The 12,449-nt window shown below is 42.4% G+C and overlaps 1 protein-coding gene across 1 annotated transcript in view; it reads right to left on the bottom strand.

The window, feature by feature from the left end:
* Positions 1-12,449, bottom strand: part of LOC100550682 (histone-lysine N-methyltransferase SETDB2) — a 40,578-nt gene that overhangs the window by 17,765 nt on the left and 10,364 nt on the right. Inside the window, 6 exon segments of the mRNA XM_010728795.3 lie at positions 5,085-5,199; positions 7,151-7,239; positions 8,360-8,691; positions 9,506-9,614; positions 10,791-10,875; positions 12,312-12,448. Of these exon segments, the coding sequence (XP_010727097.2) occupies positions 5,085-5,199; positions 7,151-7,239; positions 8,360-8,691; positions 9,506-9,614; positions 10,791-10,875; positions 12,312-12,448 (867 nt within the window).

Below are 12,449 nucleotides of genomic sequence, written 5' to 3'. Positions count from 1 at the left end.
TGAGCCAGGCAGGCCAAATATACTTTATATCATGACTTTTTTTTGTGGAATTTCTATAAATGGTTAAGGGAGAGAACACCATTCCCCTAGATAAAATGAACTCCCCGGGCAGATCCCAGGGTTTCTGGTATCTCCTCATTACCAATTAGCAACCATAATTGAGAAATGGGGTCCCCTGCGTACTATGGGGAACATTTCCCCAGTATGCATGACAGAATATTTTCAAGGACTGGACTGTGGGGAGGCAGGCAGTGGACCTTCCAGGTCCTGCCACAGGGGTACGTGCATTCACCAACATATTGTCACAATCTAGTGGCGTGTGACCTGGCTGATTGGAAAAACTCTGATAATGTTAACCTGTATCATTATATTGATGATCTCCTGCTGACATCCGACTCACTGGAGGCAGTAGGACAGGCGGCGGATTCATTAACCGCCTATTTACAACAGAGGGGATGGGCTATAAATCCCCAAAAGGTGCAAGGTCTGAGCCTGTCCGTAAAATTCCTGGGGGTAGTTTGGTCAGGAAAGACAAAGTACTTCCATAGATAAGGTTCAGGCATCTCCAGTCCCTACAACACTGAAGCAGCTACAAGAGTTTCTAGATATATTGGGTTATTGGCATTCTTTTATACCTCACCTAGCGCAGCTAAGGCCACTGTATAGACTCACAAAAAAAGGGCAGCTTTGGGATTGGGGGAAAACAACAGGACGCTTTCCAACAGGCAAAACTGGCAGTTAAACAAGCCCAGGCATTAGGTATATTTGATCCTACCCTTCCAGCTGAGTTGGATGTTCACATCACTCAAGATGGCTTTGGTTGGGACCTGTGGCAACGCCAGAGTTCTGTTTGGACCCCCCGTTGGTTTCTGGTCTCAGGTTTGGCATGGAGCAGAAGAAAGATACAGTATGACTGAAAAGCAGTTATTGGCTGCCTATTCGGCATTGCAGGCAGTAGAGCCAATAACTCAAACGGCTGAAGTTATAGTCAAGACCACTGCTGATTCAGGGGTGGCCAAAAGGTCTGACCCACCTTCCTAAAACAGGGGTGGCCCAAGCACAAACAGTGGCACGATGGGGTTGCCTATCTCAGCCGAAGGAGTAGTCTGTCTTCATCACCTTTAAAAGAACTCCAGAAGATCCTAGGCCCAGTAACATATCACAGTGATGCATCAAAAAAAATACTGGTTGCTCCACCACAGAAGAGTCCTGTTCAGGAGGGAAAATACCCTATCCCTGAAGATGCCCGGTACACAGATGGGTCCAGCAAGGGCAACCCAAGCAAGTGGAGAGCAATAGCATACCATCCTTCTACTGAGACAATCTGGTTTGATGAGGAGGATGGTCAGAGCAGCCAGTGGGCAGAACTGCAAGCCGTGTGGATGGTTATAACTAAGGAACCCGGTGATGGTATCCTGAATATCTGTACAGATAGTTGGGCTGTGTACCGGGGGCTCACTCTGTGGATTGCACAGTGGGTCACCCAGGAATGGACTATCCATGCCGGGTCGATCTGGGGGAAGGACATGTGGTTAGACATACAGAATACAGTCAAAAATAGGACTGTACGTGTCTACCATGTTTCTGGTCATCAGCCCCTACAGTCACTGGGAAACGATGAAGCTGACACACTGGCCCGAGTTCGATGGATTGAGAATTCACCATCCGAGTACATCGCCCGTTGGTTACATCAAAAGCTACGGCATGCGGGACAGAAGACCATGTGGGCAGCTGCTAAGGCATGGGGACTGCCTATACAGCTACCTGACATCGTCCAGGCATGCCGGGATTGCGACGCTTGCTCCAAGATGAGACTGAGACCGCTGCCCGAAACAACAGCCCATCTTGCTAGAGGACATAATCCTCTCCAGTGATGGCAGGTCAATTACATCGGGCCTCTTCCTCGGTCTGAGGGGGCGAGATATGCCCTGACCTGCATAAACACCACAAGTGGGCTACTGCAGGCCTATCCAGTGCCAAAAGCAAACCAGGCATATACCATGAAGGCATTCACTAAACTGATGTCTGCTTACGGGACACCTCAAGTCATCGAGAGCGACCAAGGGACTCATTTTACTGGTACAATGATACAATGCTGGGCAGAAGAAAACAACATCGAATGGCGGTTCCACCTGCCATATAATCCAATGGGGGCAGGCCTTATTGAACATTACAACAATATTCTTAAGGCTGCCCTGAAGACAAACTCCCAGTCCCTTCAGGGGTGGATAAAAAGACTATATGAAACCTTGCAGGACCTGAATGAAAGACCCTGAGATGGCAGACCCAGTGCCCTGAGAATGTTGCAGACAACGTGGGCCTCCCCACTTAGGATCCAAATTATGGGCACTGATCATCAGGTAAGACCCCAGACTGGTGATGAAAATAATCTTCCGCTCCCTGCCCCTGAGAATTTAGATCTGGGTACCCATAGGATAAAATGGTCTTAGAAGGTGCAGGTAGGACGCAAGTGGTGTGGCCTACTTGCACCTTGGGGGAGGTTGTTGGAGGCGGGAGGCTCAGTAGTCCCTCCAGTAATAGGTACATGGCCTACTAATATTGTGGTCAATACTCTGATTTTCAATGCTAAAGGAACTCCCATCATGTCCCTATGGCAGATCAGGACACCTCCTTTGGTGCCAGATATTATTATGCAGCCACAGACATCGGGCCAGAAAGTGTGGTACAGGTGGCCAGGATGTGCCCCTGTACAAGCTGAAGTGTTGAAATACGGCCTGTATCTTACCCTGGAGGGCAGACCTTCCTCTCTTGGTACCTCTGAAACATCTGTATTTCTCCCCGTGAATCTTTGAGCCTTCAGGATCACCGGAAGGAATGAAATGTCATCAAAAGCGTTCCAGTGTTACTGTCAGATCATGTGCAACACCCGGTGATGGTCTACCTTGGACTGATGGAACGCAGACAGATCTGCACCTCACGACTGCATGTCACCAGTAACATCATCGAGCACTGGCCCATAAAAGAATATCAACATTCACCGATCGTCACTCATCTTGAATTCTACCAACATGTGTCACGGTATATTGGATCTCTGTATTAGGAATCTTTTTAGTCAACCTAATCATTGGTTCATGCTCTGAAGGGGTGGAGTGTATGGGGCTGCTGAATCACGGCCTGAACCTCTGATTGATCACCTGAGGCGAGCAATGAGACAGCCATGGGAGCACAGGTGAAGGCAATCCTGTGCTGCAGGAAGGGGTGGAGCCTGGCTCCACCTCTCCTAGACCCATTTAAGAGCTGAATGCCAGTGGGGAAGGATCTCTTCTGGAGATCTGCTCCACCAGAGTCTATCATGCGAGCCCAGGATAGGGTGAGTGTCCTTTTTTTCCTGCTCCAGTACAATAACTACATCAGCCAAACTCCTGGATGTACTATACCATCTGTATATTCATTGATTGTACACCAAGCCATTCTGTGATTCATGTACCATATAACACATTTCAAACCAACAGAGCAGCAGGTGAGAGAAGCAGAGTCAATACTGCACTTGTCACTTATGCAGTCCATACTTGACCTACATGAAATCAACTAATGGAAAATACCGCTAAAAATTATGTTATAACAAAAAATCTACCATCTTGTGGGATCACGTTACTGTCTAGGGCTGCTTCTTGTATACATCAGTGAGACCACACTTCAAACACAGTGTTCAGTTTTGGGCTGAAAGGATGGAGAGTTGCTCAAGTGTGCACAGAGGAAGCAATGAAGCTTGTTAAAAGTCTAGAAAACAAGAACTTTGAGGAATGGCTGACGTAACTGCAGTTGTGCAATCTGGAGAAGAGGACGCAGAGGGGAGACCTCACTGCTCCCTACAGCTACTTGAAAGGAGGTTGCAGAGAGAAGAGTGCTGGCCCCTTTTCTCAGGTGACAAGCGATGGGACATAAGGAAATGGCTTCAAGTTGTGCCAAGGGAGGTTTAGATTGGACATCTGGAAGAATTTCTTCATGGAGGGGGTAGTTAAGTCATGGAATGCGCTGCCCAGAGAAGTGGCGGAGTATCCATCCCTGGAGCTGTCGTGGACATGGCATTTAGGGACATGGTTCAGAGACAGGACACGGTAGGTTAGGCTGATAGTTGGAACTGATGATCTTGAAGATCTTTTCCAAGTCAAATGATTCTGTGATCTACCAATTTTACAGCCTCTTCCTGAATCTGCACACAGTGTCATCAAACGTAGACCATTTCTTTCCTACCAACAAACCACGCAGCAAGGATTTCTGTGACACAACATAGCACTGAAATGAGGCACGGTAGTTCTTGAAGGATTTCACAGAATCAAAAAATTGTTTGAGTGGGAAGGGACACCCAAAGGCCATCTGGTCCAATTCTCCTGCAGTGACCAGGGACAACTACAGCTCCATCAGGTGCTCAGAGCCTCATCCAGCCTGACCTTGAATTGTCTCCAGGAATGGGGCATCCACCACCTCTCTGGGCAATTTCTGTCATAAGCATGGAGGGAGACGTAAATTACTTCTCTCACTTGCAGCAGGACTTGCCCAGCTCATTCTGTAGATGATCACAACTTTGCAAAAGTTCTGGTTAATCTCATCACTACTCAAGACAAACTGTCCCACCAGATCCAATGGATTTAGGTATACTTAAATAATTCTCAGCACTCAGACAGACTTGCATTCATATGAGTTTCAGGAAACCGAGTTATGCTAATTCATCATTGTAAGAGAGCACAGAAAACATCACCCAACCATTGCTGTGCACACCCATCATATTTCTGTTACAAACTGCAGAAAAGCATGATTTCTTCCAGCTTGTAAATGAAAGGTGTGCAGGGAAGGGATGTGGGGGAGGAGGTGGGGAGAAAGTTTAAGAGCACAGAAAACATCATCTAGGAAAAGTTTGATGCCTGTCTGTATGACAACCAGCTTTATCCATGTAAACTATAAAAATGACATTTAAATGTAAATTAAAAAAATTATCAAATAAAAGGCATTTTAGTTCAATGTAATTAGCACCACAGATTTAACTGCACTGCTCACTGTCCAGTCCCTTACAGCATATAAATCTCTATGTACATGAGGTGCTGACAGTAGGAAAGCTTGCTCTATAAGGTTTTCTTCCTGCATTTCTGAACTCCACACCAACAGGAAATCTCTGTCTCTGGCATACTTCCAGCTTCATATCCATAATCCCACGTGAGTTCAGTTCCAGCTTTCACATGCCTAAGAAATAAAACATCTGGTCTATTTATTTGAATTAAGTGAGACAGTAATGTGCTTACAATTTGTCACCAACAACTCACAAGCAAAATCCAAACGTATATGGAGGCAAAAGCATTGCACAGGCAGCATGCTCAGATTGAACCAAGAGATATAAGGACTGGCACCAAGACATATAAGGAATGCTGACTTCCCTATCAGAACTGAGTGCAAATACCAGTACCTAGCAATAAAGGTTTTGTCAAGCAGCCTGACCTGAGTCAGGGTCTAAACAACCCATTCTAACTTCCAGGCAAATTTTTGGGGAAAAAAATAAACCAAAGAAAAGGGAAAAAAAAGATACATGAATACATCTAAATGAGAGCATGTTCAGTTTTGTTCCTTTTACTATGCACAGTGCATCACTGGGGTTCAAACAGTTGCTTAGGTGCAGTGGTGATGAAGGTTACCATCTTCAAGCAACCTTTTAGTGCAACTGCACTGCACATGTGCACAAAGCCCAGGACTCAAAGTTCTTCAAGAACCTGTCACTGTGACAAGCATGTGAAAGAGAAGTAATTTCTTACGCAGGAAATTGACTGTTCAAAATGAATGCAAAATTAAATAGAGACTAAGACGCTGAGGTACAACCAAGGGAAAATACAGTAATACACTTGTGCTATAAAGAAGAGTAATTCTGTGATACTTCTCACAGGGTAAGATAAGGGATATCCAGTGAATTATCAGGCAGCAGGCTGAAAATAAAGCAAATGAGAACTTTTCAAGCAGAGCATAATTGTAATATGAGACTTTTTGCCTCAGGATGTTCTGGAAGCCAGAAATATCAAATAATTTAAATAGTGGCTGGGTAAGTTTACAGAATATATAAAATTAAGTTCAATGATTCAAATGCAGAACTTAATGTAGAAAAGTTGCAAGGGGGTGACTGACAAAGCAACAGGACAAGCTAGGAGAACATTTCTTCAATAATCCCCACTAACTGCCTTCTGCTGACCACTACTGCCTCTGCCCTTTGGCCTCAATCCCCATTACAGAATTATTTATTGACTACCTGAACAAGAAAGATTCCAGCTAAAATAAAATCTTGTTTCAAACTATTGTCTTCACAGTTCTCATAAAGCCCCACAAGGCAATCCACAGCATGCATCAGCACAGGATCAAGGACTGGGCCAAAGGTTGGAAAGCTCCACAGAATATCTGTGTACCTCAGGCAGAGGGTTTGTCTAAAATAAATCCTTTCTTCTGCATTGTAAATTCTCTCCCAGCACTCCCACTGACACTGATCAGCTAACTTACTTCCTATAGCTCGTATTTTCCTTCCTGGGTTTGGTTGTGGCCTTCTTTTGTCTCACTGGCACCTGCAATCTGCATTTTCCCTTCTTGACATCTGGTAGGAGATAACCACATCTTCTACCTTCAGAGGAAGTTTCCACTTGAGACCCCTATTGCCACATTCCCAAGACAAGTCTGACTACACAGAACCTTACTAATCTTGGCAGCTGTGAAGAAAAGGTTTGGAGTCAGCTTGGTGTGCCCACAGAGAAACTGTATCAACTTTAAGATTCTGTAGGCTCCAACTCTGCTCTAAAGGACACAGCTCTGCTGGCCACTCTTTGAGACACAACACTAAGACCAGTCAACCATGGCTTTTAAAATGACCACACTGAGTTAAGCCTACTCTTCAGTGGAAATAATAGGTTTAATGATAACCGAAATGGATGCATCCATTTGGATGCACCAATCTATCCCACATCATATTTCAGTGCAAACTAAATAAAAAGCTTTTAGTGACAAGCAGATTTTTCACTTCAGTCTTCAGTGCACAATAAGTCATTCATAAGCAGTTAGTTTTATGGTTTCATAGCTGTACCCTTAGCAAAACGTTTCCTTAATAATTAAGCATTATTTTCTTCCCTAGTGCCTTGAACAAACATTAAACTTCTGAAAAATTCACCTGTTTGTGAAGAAAGCAACCCATGGGAAACTTCTGTTGTGAGTCTCTACAAACACACTCTGTGCAAAGAGATTGGGGCAGCAGCTGTGCTGTGAAACAAAATACATGAATTAGAAACAGTGAAACAGCTGGTCCTGCACTAAAGATTCTATTTTGTGTCAGGTATGTCACTGCTACAAGTAGTTCCTGCCTCCCCTATTCCAGTCAATACAATTGCTGTTATTTAATGCCACTGCCACTGGTTTTGTTTAGCCATGTCTCTAACACATCATCTCCATCATACTATGAAAATACCCTCTCTTAGGAAAATCAAAACCTTTTTATCAAGCTGTTCTCCAGTAATTTATGGTGATAAATCATCTTTGATTTACGATGCAGCACAAATTATCACTAGATGACATGCATCTCAATGACAGTGGAGCAAGCAATAGGGACACATGCATGGTCATGGATGAAGAAGGGAGGTTTCAGCAAGATGCACTACTACTCTTAGCCCCATACTACCTCTGCAAGGAGGTAACACTTAAATATATGCACAGATTTTGCAGAAAGACTCATATCCATGCCAACAGAGAGAAATAAGTTATTTGTTGAGTGCATACAGATGTATGAAGCATTCATCTTAGTTGGAGGTTCTCTGGAAATCATTGCTATCTCAGGGTAAGTTGAAGTTGAGAGACTTACTAACCAGGTATCTCACAGTATGGCAGATCACTTTTTTTTTTTCTACAGCTCAGTCATATTTGAGAATTTCCTACAATATCACAGCACTCACTTTAAACCAGCATAAGCCAGAATTTACAATGGTTTGGGAATAAAAAGCGAAGCTGGGAGAAGGGTTGTGGTTCAGTACAATGCATAATTTGATCTCTAGATACCCCACACTCCCAAAGCGATATTCTAAAATTCAGGAAACAAGTGTCACTCATTACTTGGGAATATTTCACTCTGTAGCCTAGTACTGCTAAAACCTACAGATAGTATAGACCATGCATCTTATATAAGCCCTCACAGCTGGCATGAGCCAATCTGCTGTCCTGTCACGTCAGAGTGCAGGGAGCACCACGCTGCCTTCACACACACCCAACCATATATTTGGGTTATGATAGAACAGACTTTTGCAAATGCTTTCTTGCTCATGACACAAAATGATGTTATTACTCATTGAAGCTAAGGCAAGTAAAAGAACACGTGCAAGTTTTTACTTACATTAAGAAAACGACCCACATTTCCTTCTTTCGTGGCATCTAGTATATAGATATTTTCATCATTAGCATTCTTCAGAAGCGTCCTGTCACCATCTGCATCCATACAAATTATGCCTTGTTTTGACTGTCTGTGAGCTTCCTCTTTGCAGTTAGCTTTTTTTGGAACCTTTGTGGACGGCTTCACAACGTATTTATCATTCAGCACATCTGATCTGCCACAAGCAACACCCTTCAGAGACAGACTCTTCCTTCTGCATTCTGCACTGCCCATCTCAGCAGGCTCCGTCTGTCCAACTTCCACCAGATCTTCTTCCTTCTGCTTCTGGATGGATCCTGTCAATTGATGTCCAAGTTATTTTTCAACATTAGTTTAAAGCAGAACCCAAAGCCCTTGTTTGGCCCCAAACTCTTCTCCATCCATCTTTCTTTGTTCTCCAAAGTGCACGTGGTTTCCTTACCATTTGCAAAGTCGTAACTATCCTTTCAAACACCTTTCACCACTTGTGCTGCAGATCACTGCACCTCCTGCTGCAGTGCCTAAAGCATTTGCTTATGTCTCCCATGAGTGACCCACTCCCTCCCTTCTTCTCAAATCCCACTCCAAAACGATTTCTTCCACAAAGCCTTTGTTCCTCATTCTCTACTTTAACTTGATTTCTAAGAGAATCACAAACTGAAATGAAGACAGAAGCAAGATGCATGTGCAAATAATACCACTTTCACATTGTTTCCCAAGGTTGAATGCTCCCAACCCTGCAATTTCCCATGTATCCTTTCTTGTTGACTGCTACAAACAGAGGGTATGACACAACATTATTTTGTGTATATTTTGAAATAGCATTTCCCACAGCTGCCCTGTAGTTGAGAAACAATTTTATGAACTGTTTAATGTGTCCCAAGGTCAACTTTGCAGGCAAAATAGAATCCTGTGGTAGTTAAAGCACTGTGATACACAAGGCAGCAATAACTTTTGTGCTGCTGAGCTGCTAGAGCAGCCTAGGCACTCCATGGCATCAGCATTCTATCCTGAGAACAGGCCTGCAACAAACACGAAGACCACTGCTTCCATTTTAAGTCTATCACACGATGATGGGGCACAAGTATGCTAAGAGTGCACTTGTAAGTATTTGTAACTCTGCAAACCTACTTTCTTTTTCTTTGTTTGTTCCACTGGTCAGTTCTGTTTTGCTTGAATGCTGAGGCTGAGAAATATTATCTTCATCTGAGCTGGCACTGTGCACCAGAGTATCAACCTCCTTTAAATGAAACAAAAAAATAATGAAAAGGTTGTGATGTATTTTTGCTGTATGCAACTCTGGGTCAACAAAGGATAATAAATAGATTTTAAGACTCCAGAGTTTAAGTTTCAAACCTACCGTGACATTGAGTTCCAAAGGTCCAAACATTTACTGCAATGCAACACCACTACCTTAATTTCAAATTATTCTTTGGAACAACCTGGAAGAAGCTCACCACTCAACATAATATTTATGTAAGTGCTTAAGACCCAAAGATTTCACTAGTCTAAATGTTTTTGTGTTAAGTTGAATCAAAGCCCAAATATGCTTTGTAGGTGGTTTTAATAAAATGAACAGTAAAGAAACCAGTTATGGAAGCACTGGAGTAAACCAAACTGCCCAATTTTAGCACGAAAATATAACGTGCAATGAAACCTGTAGAGTAAGTTTACACCAGTCTCCTTCCTTTGCACATATTTACGGGTAACATTTTGCACTTGGGGCAGGTAAGATTCTCTTCACTGTGCCACTGCATGAAGTTACTGCTCCCATGATTTTCTTCTCTCCCTGCTGTATCATTTTCTAGGGAGACATCACAAAAGTATTATCATTCTGACTCCCCAGTGTTGCAATTAGTTAACATAGGAGGTGAAGGGGTAAGAATCCTTTATTGAGACTCATAACTGGAGTGTTTGCAAAGGGTGAGGTTGGAAAAAATAAGGCTGTGAGAGTAACTAGTGCCATTCTCAGCAAGAAGTTGAACAGCTGATAATAGAGAAGGGACAGGATACAGCTTCCAGCTCAGCTCACAGCGTGACATAAAATCACAGACTGGTTTGGGTTGTAACTGACTTTTAAGATCACCAACCCCCTGCTATAGGCAGGGACACCTCCCTCTAGACCAGGTTGCTCAAAGCCCCATCCAGCCTGGCCTTGAATGCTTCCAGGGAGAGGGCACCCACAGTCTCTCTGGGCAACCTGTTCCAGTGTCTCACCACACTCACACTAAGGAATTTCTTTCTAATATCTAGTCTAAATCTACCCTCTTCCAAGTTTAGAGCCATTTCCCCACATAATTTCATGAAGAAAGGTCGTTAGGATTTTTTAAATGTGTTTGAGATTAAAAAGGTCAAAATTAACATATATATCCAGCATAGTGAATATTAATCTTTTAAAGCCACTTATTAACATTACCATTTTCAGCTGGTGATTATCCACAACAGCTATTCTAGTTCCAAGCCTTCTCACAGCTGCAGTTTTCACATTCCTTGGATGAATTCTGTACAGGAAGAGAAATTGCAAAGGACAGACACATAAATAACTCACACAGCACACGTTTCTTTAAGAATCTCTAGCTCATGAAGAACAGATCATTGCCTGTAGTCCTACCTTCACCTCAAATTACCTTTAAGAATGGAAGAATTAGGCTAAGTTCTCAACAGCACTTGAATAAAACACTATTTTTTTTGTGAGAAACCAGCAATTGCTTTGACATCCTTCTTCACTGCTCCTGAGAACCAAATTTGCTGTTATTTGATTATTATATCACTTCAACATAGAGCACCTACACAGAGTTCTGCTTTTTTGCTGCTATTGCTTTCAATAGTTTTGACACATAGCTTTAAACAGGAAAGCAAAACACGTGTTATGGGGAGAAAGAATAGAGGGTGAGACATCAATACACAGCAGATATAGAAAATGCTCTCACACAGAAGAATCTCAACCTTCTCCTGATGTGAAATGTGAAGAAGGATGGGAAGCAGTATTTTGTATATATCCCTAAAACATCAAAAGTCACATTTATGTTTAGAGTACAATAGAAAATACCAGCCTAAACCTAATCTGAGTATCTGTATAACATCTAGCAATAAGTACCAGATCTTTTAAAAAATTCAACCTAAAACATTTATATGTTTTCTTTCCATGAAAAAAAACCATGATCATATTTCTTTGGGCTACTGATAATGGCAGAAAGAGTTCTATTCTTTAAAGATTTCTTATTTTTTTAAGAGTTGGAATAACAAATTCTTTCTCTGTGTTCAATTTTCATACATCCCCACAAAACAAGTATTTGCAATTACTTACAGGTATTACAAAGAAAGTGTAAGCAAAGCAAGGCAGAAAATTGAAGAAAACAAGCTCCTGGTGTTCTTCTGAAAAAGACTACAGTATGCTACTGATGAAGCCACGTGCATTATTTTGCTGTAGTTTTATTTCAGGAATCCTGATAGGCTGTGAGACCTAATCAAGATATCAATTTCTGTGTATTGCAACAACACCTGTAAAAGTAAGGCATTGTCAGACTCCTAACTGGCAAGGTTAAAAGTCCTAGCAGAGTGGGTTAAGGGACAAAGAAGAAAAGGTTTAGAGATGGAAGCCACAGTTAGTGGCTAATTTATTATCAAATCCTCCAGTGTCATCAAGTATGTTTTTAATTGCTCTCTCTTTTCAAGTTAGCATAATGATTCATGCCCTGAAGAGGTCAAGACACTCAGGAGACAAGTGGGATTTCTAACAAATGCTAAAGGGACGCACGTCGTGAGGAAAATTAGTATATAGGAATAACTAAAACCCACTAAAACCAACAACCAGGAGTTAAAAGGTTGAAAAAGTAAAAGAAACACCTCTTGGCAAACAACATTCAATGCTACTGCATGTTTTATAGAAGACATTCAAGAATATCAGATTATTACGTTTTATGTTTGGTAAACTTACAGAGCTGATTCATTTTCATTATCAGAAGAAGGTTCCTGCTGCTCAAGAATATCATCTTTGCCAGTCTGCACGAGTTCAATCTCAGAGTCTGAACAGCTAGAGTCAAGTTTTCTTTTTTGGAAAAAAAGCTTTGCCCTC

The sequence above is a fragment of the Meleagris gallopavo genome, chromosome 1, assembly GCF_000146605.3.
Source record: "Meleagris gallopavo isolate NT-WF06-2002-E0010 breed Aviagen turkey brand Nicholas breeding stock chromosome 1, Turkey_5.1, whole genome shotgun sequence".
NCBI lineage: Eukaryota > Metazoa > Chordata > Aves > Galliformes > Phasianidae > Meleagris > Meleagris gallopavo.
This window is presented reverse-complemented; position numbering and strand designations above follow the sequence as displayed.